General features: G+C 36.3%; 1 protein-coding gene across 1 annotated transcript in view; it reads left to right on the top strand.

Moving 5' to 3' along the window:
• LOC123514698 (putative uncharacterized protein DDB_G0271606) overlaps positions 1–20,575 on the top strand; it is a 182,471-nt gene extending 161,896 nt beyond the window's left edge. The window contains exons 2-14 of the mRNA XM_045272753.1: positions 2,497–2,662; positions 3,453–3,529; positions 5,375–5,464; positions 6,112–6,193; positions 7,945–8,124; positions 8,556–8,763; positions 8,916–9,022; positions 11,626–11,776; positions 12,362–12,464; positions 13,252–14,980; positions 15,455–15,553; positions 15,742–15,900; positions 16,474–20,575. Of these exons, the coding sequence (XP_045128688.1) occupies positions 2,518–2,662; positions 3,453–3,529; positions 5,375–5,464; positions 6,112–6,193; positions 7,945–8,124; positions 8,556–8,763; positions 8,916–9,022; positions 11,626–11,776; positions 12,362–12,464; positions 13,252–14,980; positions 15,455–15,553; positions 15,742–15,900; positions 16,474–16,487 (3,144 nt within the window). The 5' untranslated portion in view covers positions 2,497–2,517 and the 3' untranslated portion in view covers positions 16,488–20,575. The remainder of the gene's footprint in view (positions 1–2,496; positions 2,663–3,452; positions 3,530–5,374; positions 5,465–6,111; positions 6,194–7,944; positions 8,125–8,555; positions 8,764–8,915; positions 9,023–11,625; positions 11,777–12,361; positions 12,465–13,251; positions 14,981–15,454; positions 15,554–15,741; positions 15,901–16,473) is intronic.
• The last annotated feature ends 5,168 nt before the right edge of the window (positions 20,576–25,743 follow it).

Raw genomic sequence — 25,743 nt, 5'->3', positions numbered from 1 at the left:
CTACTCCTTGACTATACAATACGGACTTAGGGTGCTCAGTGGGGCCTCTTGTCATTTGGTAGGGGAGCAACACCACCTCGTCACCATTCTGCGTGACCTTGTGAGTGAACAGCGAAAAATGCAGTGAGTCTTGCCCTGCCAAACATTTTAGTATTTTTATCTCAAAAATTTTTTTTAATACTTTATTGGTCTCTTAGAATATTTTGTAGCTTGGAAAATATGAAATTATCCTATTAACTCCTTATGTGTTGTTCGTGCAAACATTTTTACATTGTGTTTGCACTGGTTAGAAAAAAAAAAAAGGAAAAAATATCCCAAACTTTTAAACATATTTTATCGCGTAAATAATTATGCAATTTATAGAAGACAGAATTAACCTTATATTCTGTTTCCAACAATTTTATCCCCTATCTTTCTCGATATATTTTCAATAATCTAAAAACAGTTATGTATTCTAGAAAAGATGGAATTTACCTTACCTTTTTTCCTGCGTCTGTCCAAACCTTTTTATTATTTTTATTACTATTTTTTACACTGCTCTGAACGTTAATAAAGGACGTCCACTACATAATTGAGGCCCATCGTATAGGGAGCGAGCCTCGCGGTCTGCCCCCCACCTTCTGATACCATTGCTGGCTCTCCCAAACACATACAAGATGACCGCTGAACTGAACGAAGTGATTACACGGCTGAAAGAAACTACAATGATAAAAAAAAAAAGGGCTAATGCACTATTAATGTACCTTCCTATCACCCCTCCTCCACTCCATTCAAGGTATCTGTATTCCAATAGCAACTACACTATTTTTTTTTTATGTCGTTTAAACGTCTCTTTTTTTCAACTTTCCCTTGTGTTCTCACAAATGTCTTTTGTCTCCAAATAATGGATTTTTCTGGACAGACAGAGAGAGAGAGAGAGAGAGAGAGAGAGAGAGAGAGAGAGAGAGAGAGAGAGAGAGAGAGAGAGAGCGAGCGATGGTATTGAGTTATGCGTTCCATGTTGCCCGATGCCATGATGGCTTGGTGGTGGCTTCGCGACATCCAGCAAACGGAGCGAGTCGAGGCGGCGTCCGTGGTAACAATGGGAAGCCTGCACGCTCACTCCTTTGGCTGGTTTTGTCCAATGTTCATTGAAGTCAATAGCGTTCAGTTGTTTTTTTTTTTTTTTTTTTATAAAAGTACGATTAACTGTAACTTATCCACTCTGCTCATTAATTAACTTATTTCGTTGGTCTTGTGAGATCTTGACGGATTTTGCAGGGTCTATATTCGTAAGCAAAATATTATTATCGTTTTTAGATAGACATCAGACTACACATGGACTGCAAAGGCCACAAATGATTGGTCAGGTTTCCATAGGTTCTATTATTAGGATTTTGAAAACACCCTGGAAAATCCTCGTCATTTCCAGTGCAGCCTGTTAAAAGTTGATTATAATAAGACACTGAATTGATTAGGAGTTACTAAGATATTCGTACTATGGTGAAGATACTACTTATATTGAAAAGAGGATACTGAAGATGGAGCTGCCAGAGAGGACAAGGGGAAGAACAATGAGAAATTTCAAGTACAGAGGAGAAAGATAAGTGACGGGAGATAATCCAGTGTGACGACTCGTAACAAGAACAAACCGAGAAAAAGCACACACACACACACACACACACACACACACACACACACACACACACACACACACACACAGAAAAAGAAAACAAAGGAAGTTGCAAGAACTCGTGGAGTCGTGAAACGGGCTGACGGGTTCTTGCATTCCCACACTTTGCAGTCCCTGTAGACACTGAAGATAACAACCAGCATAGCCAGAACTTACCATCTGTCTGGCGCTTACTAACGAGATCTACCTAGCACTGTTACAGTACTGTGGACGTAAATACCCTTGGGGCTGCAAGTGTTAGCTTTTGGTTACGTATTGGGTGGAATGTGACTCAATTCTCGCGTGTTCATCTAATGTGATGTTGCTGTGTGCCTTGTTTTTTGCCCATTGGCAGCTGAATGTATTTCTTTATGTATTTATGTATCGAATAATATTGAAACAACATTAATGTCTTCATCAGAGATCCAAGTTACTTTAGTTTGGATCCAATTAACAGTTCCAGTAGATAACGATTTGAAAATGCATCTGTCATATTTATCTTACCCAAAAGTAATGGCTGGAAGTTAGTAGAGTAGCTAGGCAAATGTCTCTTCCATAATATCTACTCATTTCATTATTCTTTGTTTTATATTGCGTGATGCAAGACTTTTGATAAATGCATTTCAGACTGGCTTTGTTAGTGAAGAGTAGGTATTTCAGATATTAATAGTGTTCTCTTTTGGAAACCTTCATTCTTAGAATGTCCAATCTCTCTCGGAAACCTTCATTCTTAGAATGTCCAATCTCTCTCTCTCTCTCTCTCTCTCTCTCTCTCTCTCTCTCTCTCTCTTTGTGTTGACTTTAACTTACATTACCAAAATCTGACCTTGAAGTTCTTTCGTCAGGTCCTCGAGGGAGATGAGAACATGGCAGAAAAGATGCGGCGGGACAGACTGAACAGCTGCATCAATGAGCTGGCGGGGATTGTGCCTCTATGCTCGGGTTCCAGTAAGCGCTTGGACAAGACCTCCACCCTCAGACTGGCTGCCAACTACATTTGCATGCATAAACGTGAGGAACTAGTGCCCCTCAGTCATCAGTTAATGCATAGTCAACATGAGGCTATAGATAAGCATATAAATGTAGATGATAAGTGGATATAAGTTTGTGTGGATTTTATACAGTAATTGCTGCATGTTTCTTGCAGCTTTCCATATGTTCTTATTACTGGAGAGACAAGAAGCACTTAGGGTACTTATCTCTGGCATCAGGAGACGATCTATAGGGAACTTTGGTTGAGTTAGTAAATAGATGATAAGTAGATAGAGGTATGTGTGGATTTTATACAGTAACTGCCACATGTTGGTCCATCTACAGGCTTCTTGAAGCTTCCTATTATTGAAAAGTGTTGACAGGCTTTCAGCATGTTAGTAAATAATATTTGAGAGAAAACAAAATATTTAATAGGTGCTTGATATTTCTTACATAAAATGTTAAAGAATTATAAGAAAAAAAACTAAGATTGATTTGATATTATAAAGAGATGATAACTACAAGTAAGACTGTATGTAACATTTTTTGTTTTCTGTTCTGGCCTTTCCTTCTTTCATTGCACATTATGGAGTCAAATAAAGGGCACAAAAATGAGAGCAAAGATGCCCACTCAATGTACATACTACTCAAAGAATAAATTATAGAAGATACCAAAAAATTTTCCTGCATATCGATACATGTCTTGATGGGTACTTGTCATTTGAAAGTTTCTGTCATACGAAGGACGAAAAATAAAAACACCAGAGAGTTCTATAGATTGAAGGAATTACATATTCATGTGTAGTTGTCATTGAGTGTTCCCTTGCAGTGTTGATGGGAGAGGAAAATGGAGATGAAAAGCTGCCGCCAGTCTTGGGAGGAAATATTGCGCACAACTTAGCAGAGGTAAGGCAGGTTTAGCTCTTCAGCGTATTTTAAAAAATAAGATTAATAGACATATGTGTGTATATATATATATATATATATATATATATATATATATATATATATATATATATATATATATATATATAAACAAAAGTACACACACACACACTGCGTAGTGTAGTGGTTAGCACGCTCGACTCACAATCGAGAGGGCCCGAGTTCGAGTCTTGGGAAGCGGTGAGGCAAATGGGCAATGTGTAGCCCATGTTCACCTAGCAGTAAATAAGTACAGGATGTAACTCGAGGGGTTGTGGCCTCGCTTTCTCAGTGTGTGGTGTGTGTTGTCGTCTCAGTCCTACCCGAAGATTAGTTTATGAGCTCTGAGCTCGCTCTGTAATGGGAAAGACTAGCTGGGTGACCGGCAGACGACCATGGTGAATCACACACACACACACACACACACACCGCGTAGTGTAGTGGTTAGCACGCTCGATTCACAATTGAGAGGCCCGGGTTCGAATCCCGGTAAGCGGCAAGGCAAATGGGCAAGCGTCTTAAGGTGTGGCCCCTGTTCACCTAGCAGTAAATAGGTACGGGATGTAACTCGAGGGGTTGTGGCCTCGCTTTCCTGGTGTGTGTTGTGTGTTGATGTGGTCTCAGTCCTACCCGAAGATCGGTCTATGAGTTCTGAGCTCGCTCCGTAATGGGGAAGACTGGCTGGGTGACCAGCAGGCAACCGAGGTGAATTACACACACACACACACACACACACACACACACACACACACACACACACACACACACACACACACCCGGTAGCTCAGTGGTTAGAGCGCTGACTTCACAAGCCAGAGGACCGGGGTTCGATTCCCCGGCCAGGTGGAGATATTTGGGTGTGTCTCCTTTCACGTGTAGCCCCTGTTCACCTAGCAGTGAGTAGGTATGGGATGTAAATCGAGGAGTTGTGACCTTGTTGTCCCAGTGTGTGGTGTGTGCCTGGTCTCAGGCCTATCCGAAGATCGGAAATAATGAGCTCTGAGCTCGTTCCGTAGGGTAACGTCTGGCTGTCTCGTCAGAGATTGCAGCAGATCAAACAGTGAAACACACACACACACACCTGGAACAGAGAAGGGAGAGAGGGGATCTGATATAAGTTTATAAATTGATTAATGGAATGGATCAAGTGGATAATGAGAAATTGATTCTGAGAGAAGAATATGACATTAGAAGCACAAGATCGCATAGTAAAAAACTGAGGAAGGGAAGATGTCTGAGAGATGTTAGAAAATATAGTTTCTCGCAAAGATGTGTTGAGACTTGGAACAGTTTGAGTGAGGAAGTGGTGTCAGCAAAGAGTGTGCATAGCTTTAAAGAAAAATTGGATAAGTGCAGATATGGAGACAGGGCCACACGAGTGTAAAGCCCAGGCCCTGTAAAACTACAACTAGGTAAATACACACACTCACAAGTATATACAATATACATAAACTCTTACTACAATATTGATGGTCCAAGTCTTCACATCTAAAATATTACCTGGCAGGATTTGGTGACACAGATGGAAATTGATTGCTCAACATATCTGATAGTAATTAATCTTTTAATCTGACTCAGTATTTCACAAGCTTAGAATTGAAGTGAACTTATTTCAAAACTGTGGTATTTCAGCAGCAGTGCAAATATATGTATTACCTTGGAAGTTGAATACATACATGGGCGAATAATTAACCACTTTGTAGAAAAGTATCTGTAAACAGTTTTGTAGTCTGTGTCTGAGCAAGCTATTTATTACTGTGATGTGAATGTTAACAAGGCATGACCAAAGCAGTAGGAGGGTTAAGCAATGGTAACTTATTCCTACAGGCTGTGGGGGGCTTCTTGCTGGTGGTCACCTCTACTGGCAAAATTATTTACGTCACTGAGGCCATTGAGCAGTTCTTGGGCCACAGTCAGGTGAGTGGTGTATGCAAGCACCTTTCGCACACTATTTTTTTTTCTTTCTTTGGAATATATGCATGAGGGGCACTGATCAAGCACAACAAAAAATGTGTAGGAAGATCCACCAGTCCAGCCCCTTAAGAAAAATTGAACTAGATTATGATTGATTGTGGTATTCAGAGTATATTCCTGATAATACTTAAGGTAAGAATGTATGGGGTTATGGTGAGATAAAAAAGTGTTTGATATTTTCTGATCTTATCAGCTAATGCAAAAGATAAGAATGTGTATTAAAGTTTCTTACAGTTGTGTCACTTGTGAAACAAGCAGGATATGTGCCAGAAATGAAGGAGTCAAAGTCAGAGATGGTTGTTTTGAATACTGACTCCACAGCTATGAAAGATATCATTATCATTTTGCATAAACTCCTTACTTTCCTTCATAGAGCTGGACAGTTTAATATGTTTTTATCAACATCACTACATCATTGTTAAAATCATCATCACCTCTTTTAATCTTTTTCTTATCCTTTATGTGGTTTGACATTTTTGTACGTTGAGAGCAAAAGATTTCCTCCCATGAATGTCTTTCTCTGACTGGGAGTAAGTTTAATATCTAGATGAGGATAATCATGTTCTTATACATACTTATTTGCTTCTCAGGTGGATTTGCTTGGCCAGAGTATCTACAATGTGATCCATCTAGATGATCATGAAATATTCCAGCAGAATCTTGGAACCAAAGGTGACCATCTGTCTCTGTCTATGTATGGGTTGTATTCATAAATGTTTTGTTCTCAAAAACCATAGAGATTACAAGGCAGGTTTTCATGAGTATGTTTTGTCTATCATTGGTGTCAAATCCTTGTTGAACTATCACTAAACCTATGAACATCCCCTTAAAAATTATAATAACTTATATCATAACCTTTTGTCAGTAGTAAGTGCATTTGAGATAAGGTGATGGAATGGCTGAAAATACAGACACATATAAGGGAGGCAATGGCATAGTGGAAAAGGTGGTGAGTGTGGTATTGGGCAGACGTCCACGTGTAAGTTTGAATCCCACCACGTACTGCTTTGAAACTGTGCCATTTGCCAAGTGATTTAAAGTTACCTACATGTCACCATGATACCCAGGGTCTAGGTGGTTACACCAAAGATGCACTTAGGCGGTGATATGGGCCCTAATATGGGTACCACTATAAATAAAATTGCCTGCACCATTAATGGGCGGAAGGTGAACAGCACTTCCCACATATATTCTTCAGGTATGCCTACAGGTGCTATAGGCCATAACATAAAGAAAATAAATAAATAAAAATACTGATGCCTCTTTCTGAGGACTGCAGAGATAATGAAGGCAGCACAAGTCTTCATTAATTCTTATCCTTGCATTTCTTCCTCCTTTCTTTCTCTCACATTCCCTCACCAGTGTTGTCATACTCATATGTTAATCTACTCAAGAAATAGTCAGGTATTATAAATCAAATTTCTTTCTTTCTTTCATTCATTCTTTTTTTATTCTTTCATTCTTCCTTTGTACAGCACTTTATTTCAAGTTTCACAATACATATCCTCATTGCATCCTCACACTGCTGCCTATTTGATTTTGTTATGCATGTTCTCTCTCTCTCTCTCTCTCTCTCTCTCTCTCTCTCTCTCTCTCTCTCTCTCTCTCTCTCTCTCTCTCTCTCTCTCTCTCTCTCTCTCTCTCTCTCTCTCTCTCTCTCTCTCGTTACTTTCTTTTTTATATTTTCCAACTGCCATTCTGAGAAAAAAATATGGCCTACATAGCTACACATCCCTTCCTCTTTCCAAACCCTCTCTGTTCTCTGCTAATCCACTCTCACTTTGATGTCTTCCACCCTTTCACCCAGTATTCTATAGACTTTTGCAACTCTACCAAAAAGACATATTTTCTGAGTTTCCTCATTCATTTCCTGCTACCATTCTGCCTTTTAATCTGGGATGATGATAGCCTTTGTCCTTCTTCCGGGTAGCCTTCCTCTTCTTGTTCCCCACGTGCATCTTATATTCTTATTCATTCTCTGTCTTCTCTTTTACCTGCAAGTGTAGTCAAGAATTTATAAAATGTTGCCATACAAATCTACATATACTATTATGATTTTGAAGGATGCTATTAATGTTATTTCAAGTAGTTCTATTTCTTCCTTGTAAGTCTCTCTCTCTCTCTCTCTCTCTCTCTCTCTCTCTCTCTCTCTCTCTCTCTCTCTCTCTCTCTCTCTCTCTCTCTCTCTCTCTCTCTCTCTCTCTCTCTCTCTCTCTCTCTCTCTCTCTCTCTCTCTCTCTCTCTCTCTCTCTCTCTCTCTCTCTCTCTCTCGATATGTAAAATGATTATTGTCTTATCCATGGGGCTAAGAGTGTGAATGGTGTGTGAGTCTGTGATGCATTGTCTGGGCCACCTCATGTGGGATTGCTGGCCAGGTACATAGATAAACAGATAGATTACTTAAAGATGTCCTTTCACTGCAGGCAGCGGTAGAGTATCCTTCTTTTGCCGCATGATGGAGAAGGCTCTGACCCGCAATGAACCTGGCCGCTATGAAATCATTCACGTTGTAGGGCAGCTCAAGCCCATTCCTGCCTTAACCAGCACTATTCCTGCCTCACCATCCACATCAGTGGTGTCTCCTGGAGCAAGGTCAAACAGTGGTGAGTGTGCTGTATTTGAGTGGTGTGTGAATAAAAGTTTTGAAAATCTTGATCTCATTATTAATGAATGTTCACAGTTGTGCCTTAGACCAAGATCAAACAGTAATGAGTATGCCAGACTTGAGAGGGCTGTATGAAAAAAATGTTGAAATGCACTCACCTCACCATTTATATATTATTATTGCTGAGTGGTATCTCTTGGGGCAAGATCAAGTAGTGATAAATATCTTATACCTGAGTGCTGTGTGAATAAAAGTTTTTATGAAAAATTATTGCTTATATTAGAAATCTGTCATTAGAAATAAACTATTGGCATTGATGATTATTCTGTAATTTTGGAAAGTTTCATTTACATATACATACATATTTTGTTGTCATTGAGTCATGAATTGTAGTTTAAAACATTTTAATGAAGACATTAATTTTTGCAGATACTGATGAGAACTGTGACTCAGATGGAGAGTCAGACACCCAATCTCTGAAGGCATCAGTCAACAGGTTTGGAACTCACATCCTTGTCAGCTTTGTGAGGGTTGTCAAGGACCGGCCTATTACTGAGCTCTCCCTGGTTGAGTCCACGCTGGATGAGTACATCACCCGCCACGGTCTGACTGGAAACATCATTTACACGGATCACAGGTGAGTTATGAAGTAATGGAAAAGTTTGTACTGTACATTAGATTTTTTTGTAATATATCTATTGTAATCTTTTGTATCATTTACTTCCATGAAGGGATGTTGCCCTGACATATGTTTAAGCTTGACCAAGTTGTCTTTCTTTGATTTTTCAGAATTTCGTTTGTCACAGGGTTAATGCCGTCAGATGTCATCGGGAAATCAGCGTTTTCCTACATGCACCCTGATGATAGAGTGTGGTCCATTGTTGCACAAAAGCTGAGTAAGTGTATCATCCCTGCCATTTGTGTTCTTTTTCTCAATTTGTGTGTGTATTTACCTAGTTGTAGTTTTACAAGGCCTGGGCTTTATGCTCGTGTGGCCCCGTCTCCATATCTACACTTATTCAATTTTTCTTTAAAACTATGTACACTCTTTGCTGACACCACTTCCTCACTCAAACTGTTCCAAGTCTCAACACATCTCTGCGGGAAACTAAATTTTTTAACATCTCTCAGACATCTTCCCATCCTCAGTTTCTTACTATGTGATCTTGTGCTTCTAATGTCATATTTTTCTCTCAGGATTAGTTTCTCATTATCCACTTTATCCATTCTGTTAATCAATTTATAAACTTGTATCAGATTCCCTCTCTCTCTTCTCTGTTCCAGGGTTGGTAGATCCATAGTCTTTAGTCTCTCCTCATATGTCATCCCTTCAAATTCTGGAACCATTCTTGTAGCCATTTTTTTAAGTCTCTCCAGCTTCTTTATGTGTTTCTTTTTATGGGGGGTCCACACTACTCCTGCATATTCCAATCTGGGTCTTATTATAATACTTATCAATTTCTTCATCATTTCTTTGTCCATGTAGTGAAATGCTAATTCAATATTCCTTAGCAAATTATATGTCTCTCTGAAGATTTTATCTATATGGCTTACCAGTTGATTATTTTCTTCCCAAATCCTTTTCTTTTTTTACTTTCTCCAGTTCTACTCCATCTCCCATCTTGTAGACTCCCATTGGTTGTCTTTCACTCTTTCCCATTTCCATGACATGGCTTTTGTCCACATTGAATTACATCTACTTTTTTATTTTACCTAGTTGTAGTTTTACAGGGTCTGGGCTTTTACGTAAAAGCTCGTGTGGCCCCGTCTCCATATCTACACTTATCCAATTTTTCTATACAACTATGCACACTCGTTGCTGTCACCACTTCTTCACATCTTTGCGGGAAACTTTATTTTTTTATATCTCTTACACATCTTCCTTTCCTCAGCATTTTACTATGTGATCTTGTGCTTTGACTGTCATATTCTTCTCTCAGGAGCAGTTTCTCATTATCCACTTGGTCCATTCTTTACTGGTATTGTCCCATTTTCTATTGAGCATTTTATGATGTTATATATAGGACTTGCTAGTTCTTCCCTACATTCTTTTAGTATTTTGCCTGAGACTTCATCCGGTCCCATTGCCCTTTCTTCATCCAGTTCCTTCATTAACTCCTGTATTTCAAGCTTGGTTACTTTAATCTCTTTCATATAGATGGTCTCTCTATTACCCTGTGGCCTTTCAAATTTGGACTCCTTAGTAAAGACCTCTTGAAATTTACAATTTAACAGTTCTGCCATACTTTTTGGATCTTCCACTATCCCATTCTCTCCTTTTAACCTTTCATTTTTTTTTATTTTTGTCTTATTTTTCCATTGATGAATCTGTAGAACAATTTTGGTTGCTCTTTGCATTTTTCAACAATGTCCCTTTCATAGTTCCTCTCCTCTTCCTTCCTCACTTTAACATATTCATTTCTCGCTGTCTTGAAGTTTTCCTTATTTACTGCATTTCTATTTCTCCTCTACCTTTTCCATGCTCCATCTCTTTTCTCCTTTGCCCTGACACACCCTGCATTAAACAATCTCTTTTTTCCTTCTTCTTTAGGTCTATATTTTGGGACATATTCCCTGACTCCTGTTCTGTATATTTAAAAAAATAAGTTATATATCTTCTGCACCCTCTCAGTGTTTTCCATCTCCTCCCAGTTAACGTATTTGAAATAATTCTTGAGATTCTCAATATCAGCCTTTCTGTAATTTAGTTGGTTTTCTTTGTATGATTCGTCTCTATCTTCTTTTCCCTCTTCTATATCCATTTTCTAAATTACATGGTCACTCTTTCCCAATGGGCACTTAAATCTTATATCATCGTTTATTTGTATACCCCTTGTAAAAATCAGGTCCAAACTCGCCGGCTCGTCGTTTCCTCTGAATCTTGTGCTTTCCTTTACTCTCTGGTCCATCATATTGTCTATCATTAGGTTCAGGAATCTTTCTCCCCAGGCTTCTTCCCCCATACCACTTTCATAATTTTCCCAGTCCACTTCTTTACAGTTGAAGTCTCCTACTAATAACACTTTTCTCCTTTCTTTAATGACTCTCGTTAGACTCCTTATTGTGTCTTCTATCATGTCTTTATATTCTTGATTGGTCCATGAATTTGTTTTTGGTGGCACATATGTTCCAATGATTGTTATCTCATTTTTATTAATATGCATCTTAATATACAGTACTTCTGCTTTTCCTTCCCCATATTCCACTTGGTTTACCACCAACTCTTTCCTTAACATTATCATAACTCCTCCTCCTCCTTTACCCCCTCTGTCTTTCCTCATATGTTATATCTATTACCTATGTCTATTTTGATTGCCTCATTCAATTTTGTTTCAGCCAGATATACAATATCCAGTTCTTCTTTCTTTATGTAATTTTATAGTGTGTGTGTGTGTGTGTGTGTGTGTGTGTGTGTGTGTGTGTGTGTGTGTGTGTGTGTGTGAATGGGAGAGTATGCAAATGGTAACACTCTATAACTAACAATTCTCTCTTCACACAGTGTTCTCCAGCACTCAAGGCCAAGGTGTTGTGTCCTACAGACTAAAGTGTTGTGATGGATCTCTCGTCACTTTAAGGAGTAGAGGATACCTGGAGGTGGACAAGCAGACTGGACAAGTAGAGTCTTTTGTCTGTATCAACACTGTCGTAAAGTAAGAATGATACTACGTATGACTACTGTGGGAGAAACTTTTCTAATTCTCTCACTCCCAGATCATTTTTCCCACTATCACTTGTTAAATTTTAAACATGCTATTATACTGCAGTCTCTTCAATAGTTTTGCAGCATAGAAAAACAGAGTAGTATGAATGGAATAGACTCAGTAATCAGGGCATTAATGATGATTTTTTAGATATCTTTAAATGAAAGTTGGATAAAATAATGGTTGAGTATGATAGGTGGAAAGATATAACTATGTATTATACAGGGACTGCTACATAGCCCACAATCATCTTGGCCTTTCGGAGCTTTCCTTATTTTTAATGTTTTTATTTAAAAGATAATATTTGCCTATTGTTTTTTTTTTCTGTGTGTTCATGTGAATAGTCTTACACAAACCTCTGAATATTGATAAAGCATGAATACAACAGTAATTGGCTTTGTAAAAAGAGATCATTATTAATGCCCATAAAAGTATTCCATGAACATCAGTAGTAATTCTCTTTTTATGATACTGACATGAAAAAAATTCCATATCTGTTATGTCACCAAGTTTGACGTAACCTTTCTCCCTTAGTGTTACAGAAGCTGATGAGGAAATAAAGAATCAGAAACGAAAGCTTTTGCCAATAATAAGCTCACAGGACTGCGATGAACACTTGAAGTCCATCTCTAACACGGTGAGTCTCAGCAAGCAAATAATTAATATTTGCATAAGAAATTCAATGAATTCTTTGCCTATTGATGTAAACACTGAAATGGCTTCATGGAGTATGCTAGTGAATCACTGTATATATTGCATTTGACTCATCTAAATAGCTATTTATTTGCCCTTATATTTCACATCCTGCTTTGCTTAAGTTTATCACCATCTATAAAGGTAACTTGCTAAGCAGTTAAACAGTTGTGATGTCTTAATGTTCATTCATCCAGCTTACTTTTGAACACCTGGATATTCCTGTTGTGCATTGTTTTCACCTGCAGATCATTTCACTTTATTTCCCATGATCTAGAAGTGTTTCTCTCTAAGAAAAAGTAAGAGGTGGGTGAGGTGCCTGTTCAAAAGTAAATGGTTAAACAAACCAGTACAGCAAGTGTATATTGTGGGAATTAACTTGGCTTCTTTACAGTATTGTCAAGGGTTCAGATTCTATAACCTTGTTCCTTTGATAAGGTTTTGGTACATTGTAATAATCAAGAGTATAACATGTGCCATTAGTTGTAACATTAAACAAAAGTACAACTGTAATCCAATCTGTTCATCACAAGAGAATTTATCCTCTATCTGAATGTTTATGGTCTGTTAGGTGTATCACTTCCACTACTTTCATGTTACTCATATAAGCAATCGTGCATCTTATCATATTATCTCTCCTCTATTCATTATTTGGTTTGTCAGAGTAGATACCTAACTTTTCAGCATTCTCAGTGTAACAAATGGTAACATCAATGAGTTTCTCTTTTCAGTTTCCACAAGAACTTCTCAAAGATGTGATGCCAATGCTGACTCCTGATGCTCTGCAGAATTTGTGTGCCACTTTTCAAATGAATGAAATGAAAGAAAGGGAAAACAGAGCTAAAATTACAGAACTAGACTCACCGGAACCACCAAAACCGAACTGTGGAACCTCGCCAGATATTGTGAACAACTTCAAAGAAAGAAGAAGTGACCCTAGTCCATACCAGAGCAAAGCAAAAAAATTATGTAGTGTAGAAAGACTTGATTCCTCAGTGAAGCAGTGCACCATGAGTCCTCCTGAGAGCCAAGAGATTGTGAGGGAAGCATCACCCAACAGCAGCTGGTACAATTCTTCTTATAAACAGACTTCTTCAGGAATTGACTTTAGTACTGTTGTAACTGAAAACTTCAGTTTTGATAGGGAACATTTTCAACAGAAATCAATAAAGAATGAGGGGCAGCTAACTCCAGCTGCATCCCCTCAAGTGCAAGTTCACTCACCTTATAATTCACAGCATGGGAGCAATAACTGTTACTTAGCTCCCAGTGATCAGTACAATACTACCAATTACACAGACCAAACACTTGCCAAAGGTCACAGCATTGATATCTATCAACAAAATAAGAGTCCCAATGTACTGCAATGTACTGCAGCTGGAGGCATCAGTCCTCGTACAGATGAATTCATTCCAGGAGTTAATAATTTTTCTGTTGATGGCAATATCATCTCAGCAGCAAACCTAAAGAATGAAGAGTTTTCTCCAAGAAATAGTGACCAAGTTAATTCAAGTCCAGGTTTTTCTACACCAAACTACAGTCCTGCATTAGAAGATGATGTAAATACCAGAAAAAAGCCAAGAAATCCACAAAATAGCATAACTCTGGAGATGGCCTCTCCAGGGGGCAGTTTTACAAGCAAAAGTGAACCCAGTGGGTCTCCTGGTGGTACTTATCCCTTCATTTCTGTAAGTGATGATGTGCTCCTCAGTGAAAATACTGAAGACAATGGTCACAGTCCTTATACAAGTCCTCAAGAATGTAGAGACAATATTAGCCTCTCTCCTGCTGTTCTTTCTTCTCCTGCTGTATCTCCTGGCTGCCAGAACATTCAGCAGGTAGAGTGTGATGGCTCTACCAGCTCCATGAACCAGTGTGGGACAGCACGTCAGCATCATAATATCCTCGCTCAGCATTCTCCAAACTCCACGATGAGCAGCAGGAACCGATGCCATTACCAGCAACATCAAGGCCAGCAGCAACAGCACCACCAGCAACTATTACTTCAGCAGCAGCAGCAGCAGCAACAACAACAACAACAACCACAGCAGCAGCAACAACAACAACCACAACAGCAGCAGCAACAACAACAACAACAACAGCAGCAGCAGCTACAACAGCAACAGCTTCAACAACTACAACAGCAGCAGCTACAACAACAATTGCAACAACAGCAATATTTTCAACAGCAGCAATTACTTCAACAACAGCAGCATCAACAGCAACAGCAACAAAAACATCATCAACAGCAACAACAACAACAACGAACACCACAGCATTACCATTCTCAGTCCTCTGTCCCAGCTGCCAATGCCAAACACAATTTCAATGTCAGATCACCAAACTTGTGTGGCAGAATGCAGGGACAGCTGAGTAATCAGATACCTGAAAACAATAGCTCTGTGAATAATTGGCAGTCAAGAAGTGGTGATGTTCCTTTGCACTCCTCAATGGCTTCAAGTAAGGAAAAAGTTTTGTACACTATTTATATATTTGTCTGATATGTGTGTGTGGGCATGCATGTGGTATAAGGAAGTGGAACTTCTACCACTTACCATACATTATATTACTTCTTGTGCTCTAGAGAACTGGTTGTTTAGTAACTAAATGCATCTTTGCTGGTCTCACGTAGTACTGGTACTTGTGATACAATCTTGTGGGTGGTAAGCCAGATGAGGTTTATATGTATATATGTGTTTCCTTTGTGCCACAGAAGAGATAGTATCTCCCTAAGATTAAACAATATGAGAAGAGCAATGGGAGATTAATTCTTTTCAATCCCTGTTGAGTTTGTCACACTCAGTATAATTTATTTTGAGAAATCCTCAATATGTATGATATCTTGTCTTTGTAGTTATTATTCCTAGAATTGTTAATTCACTATGTCTATATTGCAATTTGCTCATAGAATACTTGATCATTTATTTTCAACAGAAAACCCAGAGATGTACAGCCCCCAAAACTTGACTGAGAGTGGCCAAGCTCTGCAGTGCGATGCTAGTCTCCACTTGAACACTGCCAACCCATACTCAAGTAAGCAAACTCATTTTTCCCTTCCTAAAGGCATGAAAGAACAACAAAGTTTTTTGGAGGAGGCATCAGAGGTATTAGCAATGATGGAAACTGTGATAGTCACCTTTCTCTTTTTCTTGTGTGTGTAGGCAAGCATTTAACACTACCAGTAATCAAAGAATACCTTTACCTTTGTGTGTTCCCCACAGAAAGCAGAAATATTCCAGACCAGCCTGATGCTTACTACAGACATTGCACTGCCTCACCTCAGAGGATAGTTCAAAGTCAACTCACCACTCAGTACGTTGCTACAAACCAGAAATTTAACCCACAGTTTCGGTACAGTCCATCTCAGAATGAAGTTGAAGGTGAGTACATCTGAATAACAACTGAAATCTTCAAAAGGCTAAATACTTAAGTTGACAAGCATATATGATTGTGTTAAATCACTGTTCATCATTTTATGTAGTATAATTGTTTCTCCATACACCATTGAAAAGTTTCTAGTGTTTGGATGAAAAGGTTTCCTTCCTAATGTCATTCTCTGACTCCAATTAGGTTTGATGTCAAAAGTCATGTTCTTATAATGACAATCAGGGCTTCTAGGTTCCCTTAGAATAATGCTTGACTTTTGTAATCCATTTCAGAGGATAATTTTGTATTCCCACGATTAATGACCTATAGTTAACAAATCAAGTGTTCAAAAGAGTTTTATATTCTAGCACATTTCATACTCACTAGACACACATTTGCCAATCACAAAATTTGTGATTTCACAAGTGCAAAATGTCAGATTTAGCCTAATATGACATGGATTCACAATGTGAGAGAGAGAGAGAGAGAGAGAGAGAGAGAGAGAGAGAGCATTTAAGGAAGTGTAAATTTTTTTTTTTTTTTTTTTTTTTTTTAAGATTACTATGTTATGTTTCCATCTGTTTCAGGTGAATTCTTGTGACGTATGAAATCCTGCCAAACAAATTTTACATGATGCAAAAGATCTCTAAACAAGGACCCCATTCTTGAGGAAGGACTTACCTTACTTGTGTGTGAGGTAATGTTTCCATGATTCTACAAAATGTTAATGTTGAAAATTGATTGCAAGTGCACCTCAATCTATTTACCTGATATCTGCAGTAGTATGACCTCATACTTTGTTGGAATGCTTTATGGTGATGTTGTATGATACTATAATTATGATGTTTATATTCATGGTTTGTTAACATGATTGTCAAAAGTTCATATAAATTATCTATCCATTTTTCATGATTAACATATGAACCCATTACTTAAAAAAGATTTGAAAACTAAAGGTGTTATGTTTGTATGTGCTGGGGAAGAACAGATGCAAGAATGTGTATGTGTGTATATTTGCACATACACACACACACACACACACACACACACACACACACACACACACACACACACACACACACACACTTATGTATAGTTTTCAACATCAGGTGAACTATAAAACTGGAAGTCATTCCAAAACCAAGTTGATGTGGCTATATTTTGATTTTTGCACCATCTTTTTTTTATATGAAAACATTCCGGTGTCAAATTTTATGTGAAGCAAATGCATTAATAAAGATGGGATTTCTACATGAAACTTGAATCAGAAATAATATGAAGTACTGCATAACCATTTTACTTGAGAAATCCTATTCTACCCACACTTACTCACATCCATAAGAGGGAAGGTATTATACTTATTATCATTTATTCAGTTAGCAACAGAAGCAGACTTTGCAAAAATTACTAATAATTGTTTTTTCATGATGCTTAAGAAAGCAGATTATATTGATTTTGGTACATACTGATGCCTCAAAAAGCACTTTATGAAAACTCCTCTCACTGTCCATATGCATTTACATTTACATGATATATTGCAGTGTATTTGATATCAGTGAAAAGTGCAAGTATTATTAAACATGATTTTATTGTTGATGCACTTTACAAATGTAATGTTCACAATGCTACTTCCAGATTTCTGGTGTTACACAATCATGCCATGGTATTTTTTGTGTACAATGAAAGTGCACACTTAGAGTAAGTTTGATAAATGTTTGAAGTAAAGCACAACATAGTGTTTACTGTTATGATGGAAAAATTATTCTGTAATTGTGAAAGAGTGATGGTGGAATGCATTACTGAATATGAGTTATTCAAGATTCACATGGAAATATACTTGCTGGTAGATATTTTAGATCCTTGTACAGTAACATTTGATCATTTTTACCCTTGACATGCATTACATAGAGTGCACAGTATGTGGCTGTTTGTGTCTGAGGAGCGACTTGAATCCCTGCCTGCACTCGCCACCAGCAGGTTTATATGTTTGTTGCCATCAGTCTAAAGCAATCTGTCTAGATCATTACATTCCACATACATTTCATCCAGTAATAATCATGTTATGCCCTTCATTTGAGAATCATAGAAACACTGGGAAATTAAACTGAAGGCATGATAAGTCTTCAGTCATGAGAGGTGCCCCAGCTAGGCAGGAAGGCTTAAAGTAAAGCATCTTGAACATTGGGACCATATTGATTGTCTGTTCCCAAGATCAATTTTGGAGGTTTTGCAGCTCTCATCACTACAGTCATGCATTAACCTGTAGTGAGGATCCTTCTTTTATATGCAATACCATTCATGAATGTTGGCAGAGGTTGGCTTCCTATGTAGAATTAATTGTCATTCTCTATCTAGTATTTTTTTCATAACTTTGTGGTGAATAATCACCACAAATTGGCATCAAGACTGGGATTCAATTGTGAATTATTATAGATTGTACATATGAAAGTTTGAATTGTAGTCGTGGCAGTAATGTGTCAGGCTATTTGTCTCTATGGTGTGAAAATAATTAATGACAAAGTACAGGTGTATGAAATGGAGATACAGCTAGCTAAGAGTGGTCACACTGGAGAGCCTCAAGTGTGTGTAATGCTTACCTGTGGTTGAATAGTATGGCAAAATATAGCATGAAATGATTGATACCAAGAGTGACAGGTCTATGAATGTGCTGCTGGCTTGGAGCTGTCCTCAGAAGTAGACACGATGTGCTTATGGGACATATTATCCTTGTAAATATTTACTATTATGTCTAAACCAAATTCAATTTTCAATGCACTAGAATTGTTTTATACTGTGTATCACAACTAAGTTCCCAGAATTATAGGCCTAGCATTTATGCCCACCGTCATTGTAATTAGAAAATTATATTTGAATTCATGATATATATATATATATATATATATATATATATATATATATATATATATATATATATATATATATATATATGAATATTTCCTTTAAATAATTGTCAAAGACGAGCATCTTTATAGGTGTGTGGTGAGTTGACTCATAGGAGCAATGGACAAGATTCTGGATTCGCAAGTTCTGACAGTAATGGGTAATTAGCTTCTCTCTCTCTCTCTCTCTCTCTCTCTCTCTCTCTCTCTCTCTCTCTCTCTCTCTCTCTCTCTCTCTCTCTCTCTCTCTCTCTCTCTCTCTCTCTCTCTCTCTCTCTCTCTCTCTCCTTATTGTTGAATAGATTTCTCCTTTATGTTCACCTTCATATAACTTTTAGCTCATTCAATTTCCATTAACATCTGCATTTTTTTTTTATTTATTTATTTATTTTTTTTTTTTTTTTTTGGGGAAATGTTTTGTGGTATGACAACAATCTTCCATCACTAAAGATTACAGTTATTCTTTGCCATCTCTCTCTCTCTCTCTCTCTCTCTCTCTCTCTCTCTCTCTCTCTCTCTCTCTCTCTCTCTCTCTCTCTCTCTCTCTCTCTCTCTCTCTCTCTCTCTCTCTCTCTCTCTCACAATATCAAAGTTTTAACAGATGCTATGAGAGTTCATATTGCATTATACTGTGGAACCTCAATTCACGAATGTTCTTGTTTATTAACTAATTGGTCCATAAACATATTTTTCAACAATTTTTGTATCATTTCATGAATGGTGTTTCAGTGTGCGAACACAGAAGCGTTTTGAAATTTTTTTCTGCCAGCAAGCATACTCTCCCACTCAGCTGTGTTGTGGCCCCACCTGCCATGGTTGTGGGAGTTGAACCTGAATCCCACTCCTCCTCCCTCCTATCTCTAGCCTTTCAAGAAAGATAATTTTTGAGGAAAAGACAACTTCTTGCTTTCCGTCAAACATATGTTGGCTGGAGGGAAATGCTGGAGCATACATATATAAGTCTGTATAAAGTATGGAGTATTATGGTACTCATGACAGCACATGCTGTGCCATCCTGTCTCATATAACCTTGCATACTGGAGTCTGAACACTCTAGAAAACCACACCTGCACAGACATGCTCATAAGATGTGGGATTGACAAAATTTCCTGAATTAGAGACTTTGCACTTAAACAAGGGACACAAGATGCAATTAAAAAAAGTATATGTTGTCCTGAGCATGAGCAGTAAAAACAGTCCCTGCTGCATACAGATTTGTATGCTGCAATGTTTACTTCCAGCTAATGTGTGCTCGAACCATAATTTTATTCTATATTCCATGTCTCCAAAAATATAAAAAAATAGAAACAAAAAATGCAGTGTTTCTGAGGAAAGAATAGAATAATTATGTTTACATTATTTTGATTCAGAAAACTTTCAGTTTGTGAAAATTGTGGTTCACAAACAGAGTTTTGAAGCTAATTAAATTCATGAACCAAGGTTCTATTACACCGAATTACTATATAATTTCATATATACAGGGTGTTTCAGAAAAAATGCCAGGATTTTGATCTCCATTTATTCAAAAACTAATAATGACAAAAGAACAAACTGTAGTGCTATCAAAAGCAAACTTGATGGCAATTTATCCCTTGTCTAAGTGAACTTCTTGAGGTTCATGTTTTCAATATGAGTGCCGCGTGGGTTGAAGCATGCTTTAAGGCATACACAGAAATTCTCACCAACTTTTGGCATGTCTCTTGGGTCACACTGGTTGTGTATGCCTCCACATTTTGCTTTAATTCAGTGAGTGTTGATGGTTTGTTGGCATAGACTTCAGCCTTGGCAGCTCCCCAGAACCAAAAATCAGGAGGACATGCCAGAAAGTTGGTGAGAATTTCTGTGTACGCCTTAAAGCATGCTTCAACCCACACGGCACTCATATTGAAAACATGAACTTCAAGAAGTTCACTTAGACAAGGGATAAATTGCCATCAAGTTGGCTTTTGATAGCACTACAGTTTGTTCTTTTGTCATTATTAGTTTTTGAATAAATGGAGATCAAAATCCTGGCATTTTTTCTGATATATATATATATATATATATATATATATATATATATATATATATATATATATATATATATATATATATATATATATATATATATATATATATATATATACACACACACACACACACACACACACACACACACACACACACAATTTTTTTTTTAAACTAAAACAAAAGTTTTTATATATTATGTACACCTGAATTACAAAATTGTCCAACAGACAAGATCTGGCCAAGTCATGAATACACATGCACATGTTATGCCCTTGGATGTGAGAGTGTAACTTTCTTAGATGTGGTGCCAAACCTGAGTGTATGCAAAGCAAGATTAAAAACCCACACTGAGAATCATCCGTCCTCACCGATAGCCTAATCTCTTTCCCTGCCCACTATACAGTATATCCATGTATGGTGCTCACAAGGATGGCTTTGCCTCAAAGAACAGTGCATGTTTGTAGTAGATATTCTATAATTCATGCAATTTCATGTTTAAAGTTAAACAATATACTAAAAGCGTAAAACAATGAAGCTGTTTTTACAGCATGAAATTGATCTTGCTTAACAAAAGTATGCAAGTCTTTATACAGGCAAGTAATACTCGTAAAGCACTAGTGAAGTTATTTGGAGAATTGCCAAAGAGTTTTAAAATCAGTTAGGACACACTGATAAACCCTTACTTCTTTGGTAGCAAAATTGCTCATTACATGCATGCGTATCTCACTCAGCAGACTAGGGTGTTATTACACAACTGTACACATAAACAACAACACTTTTTTTTTTATTATAAAGAAAGATAATGATGTGATTACTACAGTGCTTTCATTATGACTTTCATGACACCAATGTATTTCACTGCAATAATGGATAACAATAGAGAAATTGTTGCATATATTTTCCAGTATGTAATATTAAAATGAAATAAAACTACAAATGTAATTTTTGAGAAGAGCTATTTTCTGTGGGATATGCTGCACATCAATCTCAAGTAGACTATTTACAATTGATGTGTTTTAAAAAATGCAAATACTGCATGTTTGATACATTTGGATAACATGATTACAAATTTATGTGTTATTAGAAGCATTTTTAAAGAGAAGCTGGATGGATGTGAAACATAACCAGCAAAGACTTTTGGCTGCTGTTGCAGTGATTTACAAAAAATAAAAGAGACAGATCTCTATGCAGTGACAAGATCCACACACAGTTAGTCTTGTAGGGACTAGATATATCAATGTTCTGTTGACAGCAGCAGTAATGCTCAAGGTGCTCTGAGTCCATATTTTGTCATGAAAGGCTTTGCAGTTTTCAGTAACTGCTCACACTTTAACCTCACTATTTCTTTAGCAATTCAGTATCATCACAAGATATACATCATATTCCTCACTGATTATGAAAAGCTCTCCAAAGCCAACACTCAATATATTGAATTGTGGGTTATGTGCTGGAAATGAAAACTGACTTTGAAAGCATAATTACTTATTTTATTATGAAAGTAATTATATATATATATATATATATATATATGGATTTCAAATATAATAAATAATGACAATTGGAGCTGAGCTGGAATTTGCAATCTTGCAATTACAGATATTTTTCATAGTTCACATGATTACACTGCTATTCTACTTCAAGAATCTTAATGTAAATGATTGTTATTGATCATTGAGTGCCATGTGTAATTTACTGGCTGCAGTTTGTGAATGTCACTACTAAGGAAATCTATAGTATCAAGGCAATGCTTGAAGCAGAGCTGCAGAATAAATTTTCACTTTGTTTTTACATACATACTTGCACCATCTTTAATTAATCATTATCAAGGTTAGCATGAAAGATTGTTGATGTAAAGCTCATCAACTTATCTTCATAGCAATGGGCATTACACTATCAATTAGTCTGTCATTTCACCAGAGAGGGAGGTTCATATCTGATTCAGAATAACATAGTCGAAGTTAGCCTCCATAAATCTTGGTTTTGTGAATGGCTTTTTGTTTTTCCAAAGAAGTTTTTGTTTTGAATGCTTGTTTGTTTCTCTATATTTGTATTGTATTGTACACCTGAGTGATGCTTTAGTGTGGTGTGTAAAAATAATCAAGAATAAATGCAGTGGAAGGGACAAATGAAAAAAAAGATAATAATAATGTTCTGGCCTGCAGCTTCAAAATTATCAATGTAATAATTCTTGTAAATGTAATAGTTTGAGAAAGGGAGTGATGGAATAGGAAAGATGCTCATGTATATTGGAACATTCTTTCAGTACATATTGAGTTAGAAGGAAAAAGAACATTTTCTGCTCAGTGTGGGATGCATGGAACAAGCAACTTTTATTTTCTAAATTTTATCCATTTCATTATTATTGTTATTATTATTATTATTATTATTATTATTATTATTATTATTATCATTATTATATTTTCATTAATATTGTTGTTATTGATACTTGTTGCTAGTTTGTGTTTAAAGAAGCTATGTGCTTTTACCACAGCTCTCCATACCAATGTGTAAAATATCATCAAGGATAAATTGTCCATGCAGAGATATAACACTGACAATGTAATGATATCCAAACACACAACATTAATGCAAATACTCATCTGGAAACAACTCACAATTACAGATCAGTACACTGAATTTTTTGCATTGGTATTGTTTCTTTATAGTTTCTCGATTGAGTACAAATTAATGTAACATGGAAATTTATAATAGATCAAAATAATCTGTACATTCTAAAGATAGAGCTAAATTTAGAATGAAAACAGCCTGGTACATCACTCATTGCTATGTGTGAAATTTATCCACCAAATGAAGAAAAATATATTTCATATAACATGATGACAAGCACCATGCATGCATATGAGGATTGTTAGGATGAGTAGTGTGGTAAGACTGTGCAACATGAGAATAGTATATGTATACTACAACTTTTTTATTGATTCTTTTAATATATATGCAATGCCACTTCTTTGAATCTATGTCTGAGAAATAGCCACTTGTATAAAAATAAATGGAGTTTTTAGTACTGAATAAACATGGGGGTATTACACACTACAGCTTTTTTTCAGACATATAGTTCATCATTCTTTGCTATACATGTAGTAGTGCAGACTAATTTAACAGTATCATTCTTCATACAAAGAATGCTGCATTGTACAGAGCTGCATCATATGCTGTTCATAGATTATATATACTAAATTTATGATGTTCAATAGTATCTAAGTGTGTGTGTGTGTGTGTGTGTGTGTTGATTTTGTGATCTGTGGCTCATAAACTAAATATATATATGTTAGTAACATATGAAATTAAAATCTAATGGAAAATTTATTAAAGTGCACTAGGTTCCAAAGGCACACTGTTAATGAAAAAGCAAAGCTTAATGGTTAGAGATTGTTGGACAAATCAGTCTTTATCAGCATGAAATTTAGGCAAGGTTTGTCAAAATATGTACAAAAATTATGATATTTGTTTTTGTTGCAACTATTTAGTGTTCTAATAATATATATATATATATATATATATATATATATATATATATATATATATATATATATATATATATATATATATATATATATATATATATATATATATATATATATATATATTCTCGAATTATGGACATATTAAGGATGATTAGCCAGTTTTGATACCCTGTATAGTACAAATTATCTTGTGGAAGTTCCTTTTAGTTCAAATGATTACCTATATATACATACATTGTTACGAACTCCTGGTATTGAGAACTTTCTGCAATGCAAATGAAGTGTGCATATGTACAATTATCAAGATTGTAACATTTTGTGTGTACAGTGCAGTATGTGTGTTATATATATATATATATATATATATATATATATATATATATATATATATATATATATATATATATATATATATATATATATATATACTGTTTACAGTATGTAGTAATCCTTCATTATTTCTAAATTGGATCAGTAATTTTGCAAAATTTATTATTTTTTAGATTAAATTTCCAGGACAGAAAGTTACCTCATAGAAAGAACATTTTCTGTTTTGGAAAGAAAAAAAAATCTTCCTTGAGAACAGATCATGGAAAACACATAATTAGTTTTTCATTGTCTGCAAATAATTGCGTGGCAACATTGTGCTGTGAACTGTGCCATAATTCCATATCCTTTTTTTTTTCTTTTATTTCAACACCTGTATGCATTAGAAAAAAAATATTTCGAGCAGTGAATGAACACAATAGTCATGCTCATAACTTGTAAGGAGTGACTAACAGAGCTGGATAAAGGATGAAAGAACATGAATTACTCCCACACCAAGTGTCATTTGATGGCAACTTCATTGGTGTTGCAAAAAAAAAAAATAGAGGGCAGACTGCAATAGACTTGATATTTTGTTGTTAGATGATGGTAGACACTGTACAGAATCTTACTAATGTATCATCTTACATTTAATATTGAAACAGTCAAGTCGCTCAGCAGATGTCACTCAGAAAAACCTGCTTTATTTCCATGAGAAGAGCTAACCATCAGAGCTTTATGCAGACAAATCTGCAGCATAATACTTTTTTTTTTTCGTTATGAGTCCATTATACTGAAGGGTTACTGTATACATGTGTGCATATATATATATTATATATATATATATATATATATATATATATATATATATATATATATATATATATATATATATATATATATATATATATATATATATACACACACACACACACACATACATATATATACACACAAAAAGTATGTTTGTATGTTTGATGGTTATGAGTTTTAAAGAGATGAAAATCAAAATCCCACCAGTAGCAAATGGTGTCTTCTCCCCCCTTCCCTCCCATTTCTCTCTCTCTCTCTCTCTCTCTCTCTCTCTCTCTCTCTCTCTCTCTCTCTCTCTCTCTCTCTCTCTCTCTCTCTCTCTCTCTCTCTCTCTCTCTCTCTC

Source organism: Portunus trituberculatus, chromosome 38, assembly GCF_017591435.1.
Source record: "Portunus trituberculatus isolate SZX2019 chromosome 38, ASM1759143v1, whole genome shotgun sequence".
Taxonomy (NCBI): domain Eukaryota; kingdom Metazoa; phylum Arthropoda; class Malacostraca; order Decapoda; family Portunidae; genus Portunus; species Portunus trituberculatus.
The sequence above is the reverse complement of the archived record's forward strand: the minus strand, read 5'-3'. Positions and strand labels throughout refer to the sequence as shown.